Source organism: Patiria miniata, unplaced genomic scaffold (genome assembly GCF_015706575.1).
Source record: "Patiria miniata isolate m_02_andy unplaced genomic scaffold, ASM1570657v1 HiC_scaffold_5, whole genome shotgun sequence".
Lineage (NCBI taxonomy): Eukaryota > Metazoa > Echinodermata > Asteroidea > Valvatida > Asterinidae > Patiria > Patiria miniata.
The window spans coordinates 38255618-38276131 of NW_024037072.1; the positions used below are offsets into that span (position 1 = coordinate 38255618).

The 20514-nt window shown below is 41.1% G+C and overlaps 1 protein-coding gene across 3 annotated transcripts in view; it reads left to right on the top strand.

Annotated features, from left to right (window-relative positions):
- The window catches only part of LOC119740758 (glutaminyl-peptide cyclotransferase-like), a 45111-nt gene extending 27136 nt beyond the window's left edge, over positions 1-17975 (top strand). For all 3 annotated transcript variants that reach the window (XM_038216167.1, XM_038216168.1, XM_038216166.1), the window contains 6 exons: positions 7115-7264; positions 8113-8406; positions 9102-9254; positions 10757-10865; positions 12926-13042; positions 15194-17975. In XM_038216167.1, the coding sequence (XP_038072095.1) occupies positions 7115-7264; positions 8113-8406; positions 9102-9254; positions 10757-10865; positions 12926-13042; positions 15194-15351 (981 nt within the window). In that variant the 3' untranslated portion in view covers positions 15352-17975. The remainder of the gene's footprint in view (positions 1-7114; positions 7265-8112; positions 8407-9101; positions 9255-10756; positions 10866-12925; positions 13043-15193) is intronic.
- Positions 17976-20514: the final 2539 nt, after the last annotated feature.

Sequence of the window (20514 nt, forward strand, 5' to 3'; positions counted from 1 at the left end):
GTAATTAATTTTTATTACTCTGAATAACGGTTATACATTAATAATATTAATAATCTATACTTCAAAACGATAAGTGTAATGGATTATTCAAAACATTTGAACGGAGATCGATATTTTTGGCTTATCCTCTGAATTGAAGTACATGTATGCCATATATTTTCAGCCTGTTCAATTTGCGTAATTCCAGTAACCAGTTTTCAACAACATTGTGTTCAAATTTGAGTTGTTTATTTGTTCGCAGTATCATTAGATTGACGCCTGTTCTATAGGCTGTGTTTCTGTAAAAAAAATACCCAAAAAACAAAAAAACAATGAATGACACAGCAATAGGCCTAATAATTGTGTTTTAAAAACCACGACAAATGGCAACAAATTGGTGTTCAAAGTGTAACATGAGTAAACATGAATTTGCCTGTATGGTTTATGCAACAACTCCGTAGCTACGGTATCTGTATATCTGTAAAATACAATGTGCTAAACTCCTTGATAGGATATATATCCCCACTACATGTACACTGGTACATTGAAAAAGAGGTTGCTGCGTAGCACTGGAACTGGAGTAGACAATAAGAAATAAGGTTCTACATAGTCTAGGGGCTAGATGTTGTTATGGTAAATTTGATATAACCCGCCGCCGCGATAACCCGCCGCTGCAAGAGGGCGCTATCACGACCAACCAATATCGCCCATGGAGAGTAGCAACCTCCAGGACGTCTCCTAAAATCTCCCCCCCAAAAATGGGGGAAACTAGTGGGCATGCGCGACTTCTACAGGCAATTACGGACCATTTTCAGTCCCACACATACATTTTTGTACTACATGTAGTGTTATTGTGAAGCCGGATTGAACTCAAAAGTACGAATTGAATACGAAAATGATTTGTCTCCAGAGCATTTTATTCCCGGTTCTCGACCATGCCGCTATCCCATAATGTCCCCTAGAGGTCAATCTAATTTGCATAGGTCTCATTTGCATAGCACTGTAAACATTGCGTGTAATGCATATACATGTATTATCGGGACACTACATCTCCCCCTTTCTTTAGATTTAAACAAACATTGTTAAATCATGTGACACAAAAAGATTTGAATAAGCCAAGGTGAACATTCAAGATATCCGGGGTGCGACAATATCAGAAGTCAAACTACGTGTATTTCTTGAAGAACACTCAGTTGACAAAATTATCCTTTAACATCAACAATGTAACTTTTCCTAAGTGATTAATACAATCAGCACGCAGAGAAATTCTGATCACTTGCAATTTTAGTATGGAATGTGACCGCCAGATTGGCCTTGAGTTAAACAACCTATTTACTACCATTCTAAGAGAAAATTCACTTATTTTGTTCTAAATGGAAGTTTTGTGCTCCAAGGATCCTAGAATGTATTGAACATGTCATTTTGCAGTTTACTTTAATCACTTTAGTTTAAATTTTAATAAACACTTTCGTAACATGCTTTAAGTAAACAATCCATGCTTCCAACTGGATTTTAGCTTTTTGCAACACAACTTAATTTTTTGTTTTTTGTTTAACATTTCAAAACTTGATGATGCATCTGAACATTGAAAACTACATGTTTACTTATACACAATGAAGTCATCCAACCATTTGGGAGGTCCCTTATTTTCCCTCACAGGTCTGGCAGTTTGAGAGCCAATTTGTGTTTCAACAGGGCCCAGATTTTCTCCCTCTTCCCCTTTTGTGTTTTGGGATGAGTCACATGATGACCCTGTGTGTTCTGGAACATTTTCATGTTCTGGATTGCTGTCATGTTCTAGTGTATTGTACTTCTTAACATGTGTGCTGTTTCTTTTGTATCTTACACCTGCTGGGGATTGTACTGTTACACTATTCCCTTCTTTCTGGACCAGTGTATAAGGAGTTGTCTTAAATGGAGTGGTCAGTTTATCCTGACGCGCTTGTTTCAACAGAACTGAATCCCCTGGCTGGAGATCCCTATCCGCTGCTCCTCTCTTGTCGTCTATGTACAACTTGTTTTTGTATTTCTGTGTAGCATCTCTGTCTCGTACTTCTTCGTCAAGACCTCGACTGTCGACCTCCAACTGTGGAAGTTTTGTCCTTAGTTTTCGTCCAAACATCAGTTCTGCTGGCGAAACCCCTGTGGTTGCATGAGGCGTTGTTCTATACGCAAACAGGTAAGTACGGATTTCTGTCTTCCAGTCGCGAGACTCAGCCGTAGCAATTCGAATGCGTTTCATCAGTGATCTGTTCTGCCTCTCGACCTCACCATTTGCTGCCGGATGGAGGGGTGTTACAGCTCTGTGTCTAATATCATTACCCTCCAAGTACTTCTCAAAAATCTCAGACCGAAACTGTGGTCCATTATCTGATGTGATGGATCTCGGAAGGCCATAACGACTGAACATGTTCTCTAAGGCCTCGATGATACGTTCACTTGAAGTATCTTTCATGATTTCCACCTCATAGAAACGACTATAGTAGTCAACTACCACGAAAACATAATGCTTCGACGGCAGTGGTCCCATCAGATCAATGGCCAAATCTTGCCATGCTGCAGTTGGCATCGGTGTAGGCTTCAGTGGTTTTGGGTTTGGCATAGCTCCAGTAACTTGACACCCATGACATGATCTGACATACTTCTCAACATCTTTTTCCATCTGAGGCCACCATACTTTGGTTCTGAGTGTCTGCTTTGTACCAACTACTCCCAGATGTCCCTGATGAGCCAATTCTACACATTTCATTCTCAACTTCTTTGGAATGACAATTCTGGTTCCCCTAACAACTAGGTACCCAATGCAGCTCAGCTCATTTCTCACTGCACAAAAGTTCACACTGGATTTATTCCACTGGTCATCCTTGAGACACTTTCGCACAGCAACAAGCTCCTCATCAATCTTCGATTCTTCTTCGACTTCTCTCGTCGATATTGCTCGGGGCGTTGCTTCCCTGGCAACAAAACGAATATATTCTTCTGCCTGCATCTGTAATCTGCTAGGTTTGTCTGCAGTGCTTGTGTCCACCAGCCTAGACAACACATCAGCGATGTTCTCTCTACCGGGTCGATACTGAATCTTAAACGTGTACGACATTAACTTCAAAAGCCATCTCTCTATCCTCGCGTTGGGTCGTGACTTCGGACCATACAACACTTCCAGTGGTTTGTGGTCTGTTACAAGCTCAAACTCTATACCGTACAAATATACATGGAATTTCTCGCACGCCCATACAACTGCTAATGCCTCCTTTTCTGTTGTCGAATACCTCGTCTCCACATCAGTCAGCATACGACTAGCATAGCTAATAACTCGTGTTTGACCCTCGTATTCTTGCAGTAAGACCGCACCTAGTCCCACATTACTTGCATCTGTCACCAACTGCGTCTTTGTAGCATCCAGTCTAAAATACCCCAGAGTGTCAGCATCGGTTAGACACTGTTTCAGTTTCTCAAAACTCTGCTGCTGTTCTGGACCCCATACAAACTGCTCATTCTTTCTCACCAGCTTACGTAGCGGTTCTGTGAGCGTAGCCAGGTTTGGGATGTACCTCGCAGAGAAGTTTACCAACCCAAGAAAGCTCTTCACCTCTGCTGCATTTGTCGGTTGTTTGGCATTCTTCATGGCCTTGATGCGTCCCTCTGTTGGCTCTATTCCACGACGTGACAAGACATGCCCCATGAATGTGATCCTCTCCATTGCAAATTCACATTTATCTGGATTCAGAGTAAGTCCTGCCCCCTTCAGGTGCTCCAGGACCCGTCTCAGTCTCTGGTCATGCTCTTGCTTGTCCCTACCATACACTACGATGTCATCTGAAATATTCTGAACACCGTCACAGTCATGGAAAACTTGTGCAATCACCTGCTGATATTTCTCAGGTGCAGCACTGATCCCAAACATTAACCGTTTGTATCTGTACAGCCCTTTGTGTGTCACAAATGTTGTGATGTCACGTGACTCATCATCCAATTCAATTTGATGATAGCCATATTTCAAATCCAACTTACTAAACACTTCTGCCCCATTCATGTTATACAATATTTCATCGACAGTGGGGATTGGATGTCGCTCCCTGATGATTGCATTGTTTGCTTGTCTCATGTCTACACACAACCTAATGTCCCCATTTGGCTTTGGCACCACAATGACAGGACTGACCCATGATGTTGGGTTTTGCACTTTCTCAATAATGTCTAGAGACTCTAGCTCATCTAGTTTATCACTAACCTTTTGTCTCATACTATACGGTACTCTATACATTCTCTGAGCTACTGGTTGCACATCTTTGTTTATGTGTAAACTCAACTGATAACCTTTCAGTTTCCCAATGCCTTCAAAACACTGTTTGTACTCTGTACGCACATCATCGACATAATTGACTCCAATGCTCAATATGTTCAGTTGTTCTGCTGTTTCTCTCCCCAACAATGCTGGCCCTGCACCCTTGAGTACATAAAAATCAGCATAAACTTCACAACTTTTAGTACCCTCTGCCTGCACGGCAACTACTGTACTGAATTTACCCAACAGATCTAGTGGTTTGTTAGCTCCGTATGCATACAACTTCTTTGTGGTTATCTCAGATTTACATGTAATCTTTTGTTTCTTCAAACTTTCCCACAACTTTGCATCAATGAGATTCACTGTGGCCCCACTATCAACAATAACATCTACTGGTAATTTCTGCTTACCCAAACACACTTGCAATTTGTCTGTGGAACAAGAATTCACTCGATTAACATCAACACTTCCTACATGAAATGCATAAGAGTCTGAGTCCGAGTCAGTTTCATTGTCCACCGTGTTTACTTTTCCGTCATGACTTTTGCCAGTTTCTCTTTTAGTCTTGCAGCAAGACGCAAAATGTCCGGCAAGTCCACATTTGTTGCACTGTTGCTTCTTTGCTGGGCAGCTGCCATCCCTTGCAAAATGTCCGGATCTTCCGCACCGAAAACCCTCCCTGTGTTGTTGTGCGCGTGTTCCCGTTGTACGAGTTCCATGTTGCACAGCGTTCACGTTGGCGCTAGCTCCGTGGGTGTTACTCCCGCATTGTGGCCCGTGTGCTCCGGCGTCCATCTGTTTCGTTTGTTTATCCGTTAGTTCGACTGTCGCCGCGATTGTCCTCAGGTCATCCAGCTTTAGATCATGTCCTTTGATCAACAGTTTGGCACGGATCTTGTGTGATCTGCATTTTTCAATCACTTGGTCACGAATTTCCTCGTCTGCATTCTGGAAATTGCAGCGAACAGCTCGTTGCCGCAGCCGTACGATGAACTGCTCTATCGACTCGCCGTCCTCCTGTGCCATGCTCCTGAAGCAATACCGCTCATACGGCACGTTGATTTTCGGCTGAAAATGTTTGCTCAGGGTTTTCTTTGATTTCTCGTAGGCGTCTGACCCCTCTTCTTCCTCCAAGGAAAAGAAGATATCCTGCACTTCTGTCCCGGCAAAGTGTAGCAACAACGCTCGTTTCTGCTCGGCATTTTTCACCCCTCGTCCGACTGCATACAGCTCGAAGCTACGCAGCCATCGCTGCCACGCGATTCCCACATTGCTTGGGTCGCCGTGCGGGTTGAACCATTTGACTTGACTCACGTCACTGCTGCTGAGTTCCATGACTTTTCCACACGAATTAAATCGGAAAATCTCAGTCAAATGCGTCCAAAAGATTCTTCATGATTATCCTGAATTGTCCAGTATCCTCGTCGCCAATTGTAGTGTTATTGTGAAGCCGGATTGAACTCAAAAGTGCGAATTGAATACGAAAATGATTTGTCTCCAGAGCGTTTTATTCCCGGTTCTCGACCATGCCGCTATCCCATAATGTCCCCTAGAGGTCAATCTAATTTACATAGGTCTCATTTGCATAGCACTGTAAACATTGCGTGTAATGCATATACATGTATTATCGGGACACTACACTACACACAACAAAAGAGCTGACCAGTGAAGTTGCACAAATGTCTTGCTGCATCTTTTATAGTACTGGAAGAAATTTGAGAATTTGCTTCGGAGCTACTGTGATTTTTTTTGAATTGCGCGCTGCATATATTGGGCCAAACACGGGCGCGGGCACTACACAAGCAATAGGAATTAGCCTAGAGGTTGCTATGTACAGGTATATGTCCGTGGGCGATATTGGTTGGTCGTGATAGCGCCCTCTAGCGATGGCCGGTTATCCCGTATCAAACAATAACAACGTCTAGCCCCTAGACTACGGTAGGTTATACAGTGCTCATCGTTAGGCACCACCAGCCTACATTTGTAACGCTGAGCACTGAATAACCTTATTATTTATTGTATCCTAGTACATGCAGTATTCAACAGGAGTTAGAGCTATTGTGAAGGAGGAGACCAAATAGTTTATACTCCGTTTCGCAGACTTTTATTCATCGGAAAACGTGGAACTCTCAAAACATTCTAAATGTAGGAAAGCTCACAAATGTACACATACGTACAAGTAGCAGGGGACACAAACACTGTAGCCTATAGGCAAGATAGCTTTTTCTGTCCATTTTTGTTCTGAACCAAAATTAATTTCCCTTCCCCTTGGAGGCGCTGAATAAATGTAGATGAGTGTGGAGCACCACTACGCCAGTCTAGGGTTCACAGTTCAAATCCACTTTCAGACCAGTTTTCTTTGTTCAACCCAATAACAAGCCGCATCCTCTCCAAGTGATCCCTGGGCGTGATCCCTGGGCGTGATCCCTGGGCGTGATCCCTGGGCGTGATCCCTGGGGGTGATCCCTGGGGGTGATCCCTGGGGGTGATCCCTGGGCGTGATCCCTGGGCGTGATCCCTGGGCGTGATCCCTGGGCGTGATCCCTGGCTACATGGCATTTACGTGTTTATACTTGTATCTTCTGACTAGCAGCCCTTGAGCAAAGCCATTGACAAATCAGGAACAGCCAACGTACATGTACATGTAGGGCTGGATAGCTCAATTGGTAGAGCACAGGAACGGAGAATCTGGAGGTCACAGGTTCAAACCCAGCTCCAGTCAATTTTATTGTTCAATTTTGAAAAACAAACCCCAAAACAATTGAATTTAGTTCAAAAATCAAAGTGCAAGACAGAACATTTGCCAAGTTTTTTAATCATAAATTTATTGTTTTCATTTTTGTCTTGCAGTTGGAGCACAAGCCTAAAAAGCTGACCCAGTCCAAACTCCGTGAGATTGCAGCGTTGACTGACATCGATCGGTTTATGGGCCCTGAAAGGCTAGATCCTATCCTAAAAGAAAGGGTTCCAGGAACGCCAGGAAATGCTGAAGTTAGACAGGTAATGTCAAGAAACTTGGGTTGTGACTTTTGAAATTGAGTGGTTTTTCAAAACAAAACAGTTGAATACTAGCTTCTTAAATGTTCAAAGATGTCTGCCCGTGCTCATAATTTTTTGTTTAATTTCTATGGATTTTTTTTTTTGAGTTTGGGTGTAGCACCCTCTGAAAAAAAATGACTTTCATTTTTCACACAAATGAACCCACTCTTTGTGAGCTGAATTGTTGTCTGTTGTCAGGCCGCAAATAATTAAATTTTTGTACGGAAATAATTCACTAAGTAAACGTTGGTAGATTTTTTTCATGGATGTCTCATTCAAAAGTGATTAACCTTTATAGTGCTAGGAAAATGCGTGAAGGAATTGAAAAAAAACCATTCATATATTTTTCGAGGTGAAACTCAAAATAGCACGGGAAATGCATCTTTAAATAAAACCTTCATAATGAATTCAAGACTGCCCCATTTAATTTAGATTTCTGAACTAGATACTAAGATGATATATTCCAATTCTGAAAAGTGACAGAGTAAATATTTCAGAAATTAACAAAATGTCTGCCCCAAATTCACCTCCCCCTAAAGTCTTTGTTGGATAGTCAACATCAGTCGAAAAGTGGAATGTTATTTTTAATAAAAGGAAGAAAATTGAAAGAAAAAAAACCCTGATTTTGTTGTGGAGGTGTTAAAAAAATAAATAGTACAGATGAACACTGCTGTAACGTCTATCTATATCAGACATTTCACTTTAAAAAAACATCCACTTTGGTTTGAATAAATTGAATGGCAATGTTGCATTTGATAACTTTGAGACACTGTCAGGGTATAATTGAAGGGTTGTGTCTTTTCTTACAGTACATCGTCTCCAGTCTTCAAGGCCTGCAGAGTTGGGACATTGAGGAGAACAGGTTCTCGGAGTGGACGCCTCACACCAGGGCCAACACGGAATTCGTGAACATCATCGCCACGCTGCGCAACGCCAACGCCCAGCCGGAGTCGGACCTGAAGCTGGTCCTTGCCTGTCACTATGACAGCAAGTACTACCCCGGTCACACCTTTGTCGGTGCCACCGACTCGGCCGTACCTTGCGCCATGCTGCTGGACCTGGCACACAACTTGAAGGCTTCACTAGATGCCAAGACATACATGGTTTGCGCCGTCTTGCTTTTTTTTTTAACCTTTGCTCTACTTCACACTCAAAGGCCCCATTAATTGTCACTTTTTCGGGGGGGGGGGGGGGGGGGAGTGGACTCAAAAATTGGGGGGGGGGTGGCAGTTGTCAAAATAAAATCTTAAGCCTGTGTGAGCGCGTGTGCCCATTGTCAATGGTCCAGAGAAATAAGCCACTGGAGCAATTTAGAAATGTAGCCGTTTTCATGAATGAGAAGTGTATCAAACCGCAGAATGGTGTATAACAAATGTACAAAGAGGTTGGCTGCACACTATCTACGGTTGTAAAAATGCATGTGAGGCGTGTTTTGTCTAAGGACCAATGTTCGTTATGCTTTTATTGGCCCAAAATGTGTCCATATTTGATGAATCTTAACAGCGAAGAAACGAAACATAACTAATCTATTTGTTGATAAAGTGGGGGGGGGGAAATGTTCTAACGATACAGTATTGCTGAACAAATGTATGTGCTAGCCTAAAATCAAATGAGAACCGTTAACAGGCAATAAACATGAACATTGCATGACAATTGGTAGACTGCTAAGCAAATACCTTGCGCTTATCAAAATAATGTGCTAAGCAGCTTGTCTCTCCCCCTCCCCCCCCCCCCTCCCCACCCCCCTTGAGCTGAGGAGTATGATTTACTAACAGAATTATTGTGTTTGTTTTTGCAGCCGTACACACTCCAGCTCATCTTCTTTGACGGGGAGGAAGCGTTCATTCGATGGACCAGCACCGACTCCATCTACGGCTCCCGACACCTGGCCCAGAGATGGGCTGATCTACCCCACCACTCGGTCAACAACAAGAAAATCATCGATGGAATTGTGAGTGTCAGGGTGCGCCCTCTTGCATCAATTTTTTTCTGTAACTCTGGATGATATGTTATTGTAAATTGATGGTTTTGGCCTGTAATGTTTGAACTACTGCACATCCCTCAAAAAGAAGTTCTCAGAAGTAAAATACCCATGAACCCTAACCCCCTTGAGTGATTTACTAGGAAACTTCCTCACTCTTGCAAAATCCAACAGCAAGTGGTAAACTCTACACCCAAACTGTTGGACTCTGATTATGGTGGTATATACCCAACGTACCTCATGTAAAGCGTAATCAGTTTAAAGTAGATTGCCACGTTGTAGCCGTGTCCTTTGCAATTCAGCATACCAGCTGCGAGTTTAAAGGATGATTAGCCTCCCAAATTATTATTATTATTATACAGTGCTCACTCCAACAGATTCCAACGAAACATGTAGTTGGATTTTGAAGGGTTGGGGTGGTTAAGGTTTAAAGGGAGGGTTACATGTAGATGCACTGTTTACTGTATTGGTTCTACTTTACTATTACATGTAAGCTGGTTCAAAATGTAATTCGTCAGTACTTGAGAGGAGCCAGTCAACACATTTGCGGTTATCAATGCTGTCTAGCACAGACACTGATGATCACAGTGTGTGGGTGTGCACTCTGATGTCACGATTCTGATTTAATTTGTTGTCCATTCCATTCGTCATTCGCACTCAACAATGTATTCATTATGCCCTCAGGGCGAAACTGGTCATTAGTACCGTAAACAGATTCATTACCAAATTCCTGGTAAACATCTCATCCATGTTATAATTTTATAAGATACATGTAGGCGCTCCACATATTAGTATTAATGGCATCATGGGTCGCAATGTGACCTGAAGTTGCATTAACAGTGAGCCCACGTACATGTGTTTCTGTCCCTTCATTTAGTCACGATATGGCCCTTGAGACTACACACAATTGGCTATAATTCTCCCAGGATATTTCGGCATAATATTGTTTGAAACCATCTTAAAATTTCTCACAAAAAAAGATGAAACAATTAAAAATCACTTATAATTACCGAAAACTTTTTTTTGGTTTCATTTAATCAGTTTTTGCATCAATAAATAAAAATGAGTCGTTTGTCCGGAGGTTTTTATGTGGAGATACATGCCAAAATAGGGCCACGTCATCACATCACTTTATCACATCTCTTGGTGTCCGACTTCCATAATTTTAAAACTAAAGATGGTATCAGCATGTGGTTTTCACAGCAGTAATGCTGAAATTGTGCTCATTTAAAATCTGTAATAAAAAAATTTGACCACAGTCGACAAACAACTCATGTAGCTTGATCGCATCACAAATGCTCTTAATTAATAGAAACATAAGAAATACGAATTTACGTTGTTTACAAATGATGGCTTTTCCCCCTGTGATGCGCTGGTGATGTGTAAGAATTTGCTAAAACCTAAGCAATATTCTGTCCCAATTTAATTCTTTTCATCCATTCACATCAATTGTTTTCCTTTGTTCTTGGCAGGGTCTTTTTGTTCTGTTGGACCTTCTCGGGGCACCCTCTCCGAAATTCAATAATTTTTTCTCGGGAAATCCCCAGAGTGACCGAATGTACAAGCACCTTCAGAATATAGGTAAGCAATCACGCTGTTGTAGTAATAACATAATCTGTCTGATAGTGTATTCGGTAACTCTCCCACATCTCTCAAAATCCACCAGGTTTTGTAGGTTTTTGTATGATTTTTGAAGTTATTAACCAAGCTACTATTTAGGGTTACCTCAGTCATGGAATTTTTTTTTTTTTAATCCTGTAAAATCCTGAATTTAAAGCTAGCTAGGAAAATCTTGAAAAAATCATGGAATTCTGTTATTTTAAAAGGAGTCATGGCAAGTTGATATTCCAAGAAAAAAGTCTATAGGAATATCCATGGAATCCTGCACAACCCATACGTGATGATGCTTAATATTTGGCTGTGGCAGTCTTATAGTTTGCATTCCAGTTTACTTTATAATCCAGCGAACAGAATTAGAAGCAATTCTTGGTGCCACACTCGCGCGCACGCAGCAACCATTCTTAACCCTAAGCGCCCTGAATCCTCCAAAATCCTTTTTGCAAATCGGAGGATTTTGCAGGATTGAGGTTACATGGCAAAAGTGCGTTGCGGATTTCGGAGTACGCACTGTGTCAAGGTCTTGGGCCGGACCTTGTGTTGTTTATGCTCAGCCATGCTTAAATTTAGTCCTTGATTATACTTGAAATCCTCCGCACTGCTCTAGGATGTCACTGCCTCTGCCTCAGCCTATTGACAGTCATAGCCGGAGGATTTTGCAGGATTCAGGCAGTGGTCACCCCTCCATGGACCATATTCAAGAAATAATGGAGGAATTTGCAGGATTGAGGCTATATGCTATTTTTCCCATGAGGCCAATTGGAGGATTTTGCAGGATTGAGGCTACATCCTAGCAAAAAGGCCTAGGGAGTTAGGGTTAAAGACGGGGCGCAGGTGCATTTTGGTTACCCTGTTGGTCACAGGAGCCCGGAGTGTGTGATTTTGATGAAAGTCACGCCGCGAAGCGAAAAGTTATTATTATTTTACGGTAGCTACTTGTCAGCTTGTTGCTAAAAAAGTAATTATGATTTCATAAGTTTGGCACAGTGAAAGGACCTGTTTGTTCTTAGAACAAAACTAATCAGCAATTATTGCCACGAGACAAGTTTTTAGTGCTCATCAGGGCATGCTCGGACGGGACGGAACTTGTCGGGAAAACTGTCAGCAGGTGTGGGAAAATTTTATCATAGTTCACCGGGCCAGATAGGGCCGCGATTATTAACACGGTAGCAATTTACGATGTTCATTTCTCAACGTCATCAAGTCAAATTATAACGGTATTTACATAACAAAAATAAGATTGCTCCTTCAGCTTGTGTTTTATAGCATGTGGAAATTGCGGTGCCTATTTCTGTCAGACGTGCGCGGTACACGCATGTTTGTTTGAACAGGAAAACAGCCTAGACTATGCTTTTCATTGTAGCCCTAGGCTATACATTTTACTATGGACATGTACAATATGTATGCACTTTCGAAACCGAACCGAACCGAAGTTTGGAAAAAAAACAATCGAACCGCAACCGAACCGAACCGAACTTTGAGGATCAGTTGCAGCACTAGACTCGTGTGGGCCTGGTGCCACTGCAGTGCCACCTGAGAAAATGGCTGTCACCGAATTAGTAGTCTATACTTTCTCTTTATACACGTATTCTGTATACTTGTTCCTCGTTAATACATGTACACCATTTTGGTACTTTTGTAGTGGTCAGTGCATGGTCTTGTGTCAAACTGGAAGGCTGAAAGGAACTGGTGTCCCTTGCCTGCGAAGCTGTAGGCACAGAGATACCAAAAGAGCGTAGTGTTGGTCATGGAAAGCCCTAATTTTGTCCTGGAAAATTTATGGAAAAGTCGTGGAATTTCTGTTCATAATTTCTGTGAGAACCCTTATTACTTTACATAGGTCTTGATGTCCTTTGAATGATCATAATGTGGCATTAATTTGGTTCCTGGTAAAAAATTAAAAAGCCTGGCGAATGACCAATAAATGATGTCAAGAGTCTATGCAAATGTTCCCATCAGACCAAGTAATTCAGATCCCATATATTTTAATGACCCACCTTCTTATGTAACTTTTTTTTCCCCAGAACGCCGTTTAGCTCAGAACAATGAGCTGATTTCTTACTCTAACGACGGTCCTTATTTCAACGGGGCTACCTACCGAGGGATGATTGAGGACGACCATAAGCCGTTCCTCAATCGAGGTAAGACTCTTTTTGCTGCTCCAAGAGAGCCAGCCAAGTATCCTCTTTGTATGTGACTGACTGACTGCCACTTGTTACACATTTCACTGCCTGTCAGTATGTGACCTACACTAGTCTGGAGCAGCTTTATGAGGCGTGCCTATTCATGTATGTGAATTGCATTAGTTTGGTGCTGCTTGTTTCCTGTACTTTCATGATCCCTGTGTCGGCAATAAGTTAACTCTCCGTGTGAACAGAAAAAGTGGACTTTTCAATTTAATACCTGGTACTTGGTTGGTTCTTCTCCTAAGTACTCCGCAGGGGAGTTTTAACAGGAGGCCAGAAACACAGGGGCCAAACACTTCTCTTAGCGATAAGTGTTGCTGGGTTCTTTAACATGCATTGCATTACACAACACACGGGACCTAGGGCTTTACGTCCCATCGGAAGGACGAAGCAGTAATGGTAAAGTGCCTTGCTTAAGGGCACAAGTGTCCAGACCCGGGCTTGATCCACATTCTGCTGCCTGTGAAACACCAGAGCATGAGTCGGTGCTCTTAACCGCTAGGCCATGACACTCCATCATGCTACCACTACAGACTAATTCCACAAATTTTGTTAACCATGGAATTAAATTTTTCGCACTTATGGATCATTTTTATTAGGCTTTCCTTGTCTTTTCTTTTTTAAATTCTTCCCGGCAATGAACGCATGGATTCCTCAAATGCCCCCCATGACACTGCAGCTCAGAAACCTCAGGAAAACCATGGCAAGTTAAGACGATGAAGTCATTTTTACCCCTCAGCCGAGAGGCTCGAGGGGTATTGTCATCGCCTAGGGCGTCCGTCCGTCCGGATGTGTGTGTGTCCGTCCGTCCGTCCGGGCAGCTTAGTTTCCGGATGATAACTTGAGTTAGAAATGTTGTTTGGGGTTGTAACTTCGGTAGGGGGTTGCCCTTGGGAGTAGGCAAGTTGGGATTGGTTTTGGGGTCAAAAAGTCAAAGGTCAAGGTCACCGTGGTGAGTTAAATGTAAATGGTTTCCGGATGATAACTTGAGTTAGAAATGAGATTTTGGTGTCTAACTTTGGTAGGGGGTTGCCCTTGGGAGAAGGCAAGTTGGGATTGGTTTTGGGGTCAAAAGGTCAAAGGTCAAGGTCAGCATGGTGAGATAAAGGTAAATGGTTTCCGGATGATAACTTGAGTTAGAAATGAGATTTTGGTGTCTAACTTTGGTAGAGGGTTGCCCTTGGGAGTAGGCAAGTTGGGATTGGTTTTGGGGTCAAAAGGTCAAAGGTCAAGGTCACCATTGTGAGTTAAAGGTAAATGGTTTCCGGATGATAACTTGAGTTAGAAATGCGATTTTGGTGTCTAACTTTGGAAGAGGGTTCCCCTTGGGAGAAGGCAAGTTGGGATTGGTTTTGGGGTCAAAAGGTCAAGGTCAGCATGGTGAGATAAAGGTAAATGGTTTCCGGATGATAACTTGAGTTAGAAATGAGATTTTGGTGTCTAACTTTGGTAGGGGGTTGCCCTTGGGAGTAGGCAAGTTGGGATTGGTTTTGGGGTCAAAAGGTCAAAGGTCAAGGTCACCGTGGTGAGTTAAATGTAAATGGTTTCCAGATGATAACTTGAGATAGAAATGAGATTTTGGTGTCTAACTTTGGTAGAGGGTTGCCCTTGGGAGTAGGCAAGTTGGGATTGGTTTTGGGGTCAAAAGGTCAAAGGTCAAGGTCACCATTGTGAGTTAAAGGTAAATGGTTTCCGGATGATAACTTGAGTTAGAAATGCGATTTTGGTGTCTAACTTTGGAAGAGGGTTCCCCTTGGGAGAAGGCAAGTTGGGATTGGTTTTGGGGTCAAAAGGTCAAAGGTCAAGGTCACCGTGGTGAGTTCAATGTAAATGGTTCCGAATGATAACTTCAGTTAGAAATGAAATGTTGGTGTCTAACTTCGGTAGGGGGTTTCCCATTGGTACAGGCATGTTGGGACTGGTTCTGGGGTCAAAGGCCAAAGGTCAAGGTCACCACGTTGAGTTAAAGGTTAATGGTTCCCGGATGATAACTTGACTCTGGCTGAGGGGTTTCAACAGCAACGCTGTTATTTTCAATTTCAGAGGTTTGACAAAACACCAGAATCAGTCTCCGACGTGGTAACAATTTCCGTTCCTACTTCGCAGGTGTGGACGTCGTGCACGTTATCGCCTCACCATTCCCGCCCGTCTGGCACCAACCCAACGACAACAAGTCCAACCTGAACCGCAACACCATCTCCAACCTCAACAAGATTTTCCACGTCTTCGTGGTGGAGTTCCTGCACCTGAAGCCCCCCGAATGACATACAACGCCGGTCAACCCTAGCCCGCACCAGCTGCACTCCGGCACGCCGCCGCTGCTCAAACCGACGCACAGCGCTTTTGTATTGTGTTCGTTGTCGCTTGTCCGCTTTTGTGCCTAGGTTTTGCAGTTGGCTAGGGTTACCGGCCCAAACTGAGTAATAAGAGAAAACAAAAATTGCATTTAGAGGACAGTTGCTATGGTGAAATTAAATATCTGCCTTGATTGCCATCAAGTTGAAAAGTTTTTAAGAACTTTTTAAGCTTATATTCAGTAAAACACTCAAATACCTTTAAAAGTTCAGAAAAGCTGGGAACAAAATTTCAATACATTCTTAACTCCTTAGGCATTTTTTTGCCAGAAAACTTCCGAACTTAATGTCTGGGATCATTCCACTTAATATTTACACGAACAGTGCAAACGTTTTGAATAATTTAACATTGGCTGTTTACAAAAAAAGGTTTGATAATGTTGGCAACATTTGATTGAATTGAACACACTCCTGGGCACAATTTCACGGCGCTGCTAAGCACACGATCTTCTGCTAAAAGAGCCTCCATCTATTTCATGGAGTCCGTAAGCATAAGCACAGCAAAAGGCATGCTTTACTTCAAAGGAAAAATTTGCTAAACTTAGTGACGTAACAATAGAAATCTCTCCACGCGCGCACGACTGTAGCACATCCACGCCTTGAAATAGTGCTTAAGGCTGGCAAATTTTTCCGCTATGCTAAGCACAAGTTTTCTGCTAACTGTTAAGCAACGTCGTGAAATTGGGCCCAGCTCAATAAGCTAATGGCAATTTTTTCGATTTGTCAAATTTCAAGTGGTTCCAAGTCCAGTGTGCAAAAAAGAATTAGGGACTGTAATCTGCATTCAGAAATCCTTCAAACATCTTCAAAACCTCCCGGTAGAGTTTGAAGACTCTAGGATGGTTTAAGGGTTGGCGTATCCACATGCGAAACCACTAGTCAAATTAAGCAATCTTTAAACATAAGCAATTTTACCAAGTTTAAAATTAATAAAGAAAAATCACCACAGCAACTGCCCGTGAGATACAGTCTCACTATTTACTCAAAGTGCATGATGGGATTGCATGTCACATGATCGACTTATCCAGGTTACATTGCACGGATTTATCGTAATCAGAATAAGGGTGTGATTCTTATTGCAAATTTTGGGCGGGTAACCAATATGTTATTCAATGTTTTAGTAATAATAACATTTTTTATTTTTATTTTTGAGAGTAATAATGAGCAAGTGGTAGAACAAATACTACCTCATGATTCTGCGCAAATTTCATGGAGCCATCTGTTAAGCAGAAAATTCATCACAGAAATTGTTTAGCAATATTTACTAAGCAAAAACAGATTATTAACCAAAGTGTCATTCGCTGGATACTTGTTTTTAGTTGTACCTTTTTCTTGCTTATCCGCTCCATGAAATTGAGGGCTGCCTTTTTTGGCCCCCAAAGTGCAAGGTATTTGAAAAGCCAAGTTCGGTTTGTACGCTACAATCTGCCATTTTACAAATAAAAAGAGAATGTGTTTTAACGCCGTTTATTTTTGTGATACATTATATCAATACAGTGTGTGTTTTTTGGACGTCTTGCATTACTGGAGTATATAGAGCAGCTATCAGCATTTGTCGTTTAAAAGAAAACAGGCATCCAGAATTTAAAACGTAACATAGAATTTCCGGGGTTTGTTCTCAACCGAATTTCATGACGCCGCTTAACGATTAGTCGTCAAGTTATGCTAACTACGGCAGACAAAAAATAAAAGCATTATCTTGAGGCCTAGACCTGCTCAAACTGCCGCAAGTACGGAAGTAAATAAATTGCAACAAACGGAAATTGTGCCAAATTTACGTCGCGTTTTCTTCAAAATATTTCTTCAAAATTCTTTTGAATAGCCGAGCGAACAACAAATCTGAATTCAAATATTTCATCCTCCTCATTGAAGCTCAAGATAGGGTCATGATCTATAAATTGAGAAAAAAATTATTAATTTTTTTTACTGTTATTTGAACGTTTTTATTTACTTGAGGATTTATTTCTAACATATGTGTAGATGTGCTTGTTCGCCTGTTTTAGATGTAAATTGATAAATGTTTTACAAGTGTTCGTACGAGCTGCATTCATAAAATTCAAATATTCAAATGAGTTTTTGCTACTAGCCTTCAAACATTCCCCATGTATAAAATAGGTTGAACCGAGCAAACTTGTATCATACAGCATTATATAAACATCTATAACATCATGTAAATTGGGAAATTATTTATATTTTATTAACATATTTATGATGCATAACTTTTTTTAAAAACCCACAATTTTTTTTGGTTTTATGATTAATTGGAGCATTAAGTAAAGTTTTTGCTATTAAGTTCTTGTCAAGTTGTGAATAGCAATAAGCCAGCTACCCATTCTTCCCCGGCCAAATCCATTGAGCACATTGGCTTTGTCAGCCTCTCACCCATACAACCTTTTTAAATAATACTAGTTATGAGACGTTCCGAACACCATGTTGTAAAAATAGTAGAGGATTTGCATGGTTTATCAAAGGCCAAATATATTTTACGTCCAAGAAAAATCTGGAAAACAATAAAACAAAGTTTTGGCAAAGAATTGACTGATATGTTTGTATTTCTGTGACAAGTCCAGTTGTGTGTGACTAGAACTCAAGTGTGGAACATCTCAGTGAGTGTTGCTGCAGATGTGGCTGTGTCCGCATCAATTGGCTATGACCGGCATTGACGCACAAGTCTGTGGCAAGTGGCTGTAGCCGCTAGCCAGTTGCTTCCATAGAAGCGTATGTTATATACAGCCGTAGCCAAGTGCTTCGGACATGGGCTAAGATTGGTGGACTCTCTGCACAAGTACCCACTCAAATAAGCCATTCTGAGAAATAGAGGGCGCTGTTTTGGTAAAACCAATACCCCGTCTACCATATAATGAAGGAATTCTGCATACTTTTGAGGGCGCTCCCAAGAATAATCCCGTTTATTGAATCTTTTTAGTAATTTTAGATGAATATAAAAACCAAAGCTTGTGTAAAATGTAAATTTTGAGGTGTAGCAATATGTAAACGTGTCAATAACCCCAAAATAGGTGGTGTTAGAGCGCCCTCAATCCTCGGAATAAGGCCAATTAGATGTATGCCATTGCAGCAGTAATTGACCTATCGCCGTTTGCGAGTAAGCCAAGCCCCTTGGACAACCCTATGGAGTTTTTGTACGCTAAGCTTTGTTTGTCTCAGATGTTGCGCGTTCTGCGTCCATTTGTATATCATGTAATTGGACAATACTACAAGCTGCGTTGACGTGATTCTAACGCGATGGGTCAATAGTGCCAACAGTTTTGTGTATGTTGGTCGTGCGTGCAGCCCTCTGTAGAGGAGTGCATGGCACAACGTGTCCCTTACAACAGCTGTTCTGATAGGTCGCACAGCGTAACATACTGAGCCTGTCCATAATGAGGCTTTTCATTGGATGAATGCAAAGAAAATAATTGATTTATGAAAATGAGAGTTTCTGTCATTTCCAAATTAAACTTGTTCCAGAACACGCATCTGAATCTGTTGTTACCTTTTCCAATGCGCTGGAAGAAAACATTTGGCAAAAACACACACAGTAATTGAATTAGATTTCTTTTATGGATTTAACTTTATAAATCTTGTATTTTATTCCAAGCTCGAGGAGACAAAACAGCTGACTTTCCAAGTTCAGAAGCAGCAGCAAAAGAAATGCAGTCTTATATCAAAACGTTTCACAGCCCGAAGTGTTACATCATTAATTTTTAAGACAAATTGTAATTTATAACAGTAAACTTCATATTTATCAATTCATATTTTTTTGGACAATCAACAAGGTGCGCTGTTTTTTAATTTTGAATGCTGTTTTTAATTTTGAAAACCTGACAGAGTTTGAAGGGAAGAGCATATCTATAAAAAAAAAAACCACCAAAATTTGAAATAAAATCCTTTGGTTTGCAAAAATCTAGTATACAACAGTATATCCAGCTGTTGTGGCTTATAGCAAATGGCAAGGAATAATTTATGCATTATATTTACATATTTTTTACAAAGTTGCATAAAATTTCTAAACAATATGAAAATGCAGGCAGAATACATTCAAAGGAAACAAGCTTAAGACACTTTTTTCTTTGTTTTTGTTTTAGTTTTAAAAACAAACCAAAAAATAGTTTCAAGAAAAATGTAGACTGGTTCCTGCCCCACTAACTTTAAATTGGGGAACTAGGAACCAGTCTAGGCAAAATAAAACTGATGATCTGTAAGAGTTGGGACAAGAAAAATTATTTTTGCCCTACAAAAAAAAGCAGTTCTTGTTCCCCAAAGTTTGCAAATGGGACTTTCTCTGGTTAGCTGTGACCTTAATGCCGCATCTTGTTTTACACAGTATTTTTCAATTGCCACAACTTTTTTTAAAACAGCTTTGCAAAGAAGTTGTGCAGTGTATGTCTAGCAGAAAAAGGTTTTACCTCACAACACCCAAAATTAGCTTTGGACAAGTGATTTGAACACACAGCATTAGTCCTGATCACTTCAACACCTGTGAACACGGGTTACCAGACATACACTGCCCAACATTTCTGCAAAAAAAGTAAACAAGTTGTGAAGACTGAAAACAAATTGTAAACATCCGGTACCATTTTTGTTTTCAATTCATGCAGATATTTTGATGCATGATGAATTTGGAAGTCCCCAGCATTTTTTTTTAGAGAAAAAAAGTGTCCTGTACAATCCTCCTAAAATATATTCTCCTAAATATATTCTATGACCAATTCAAGAAATATCCATACAAATGTACATTTTTTTTCTTTTTACAATTTCATATACATAAAGTACATTTATCTTGAAAAAGTATTGACTTTTGTCTGATTTTATCTAAAATGTGAGCAGCGCACTCCCCCAAGAAAATTAATTAAAATAAAGAACTTGGGTGAAGTGCACATTTGTAAATTCTAGGTTAGGGGCACAATGAGCCGTTTGGGACATACATTTTGTATTCTTGCAAATCACATGGGACTAGGCCATAAGTGTCAACAACAGGCCATGTCTATAAGCGAACGAAGGGCTTCTATATGGGGTCCGTGCACAAGTACCCCCTCAACGGTAAGAAAATGAGAGTTGGGGGAGACCACTGTG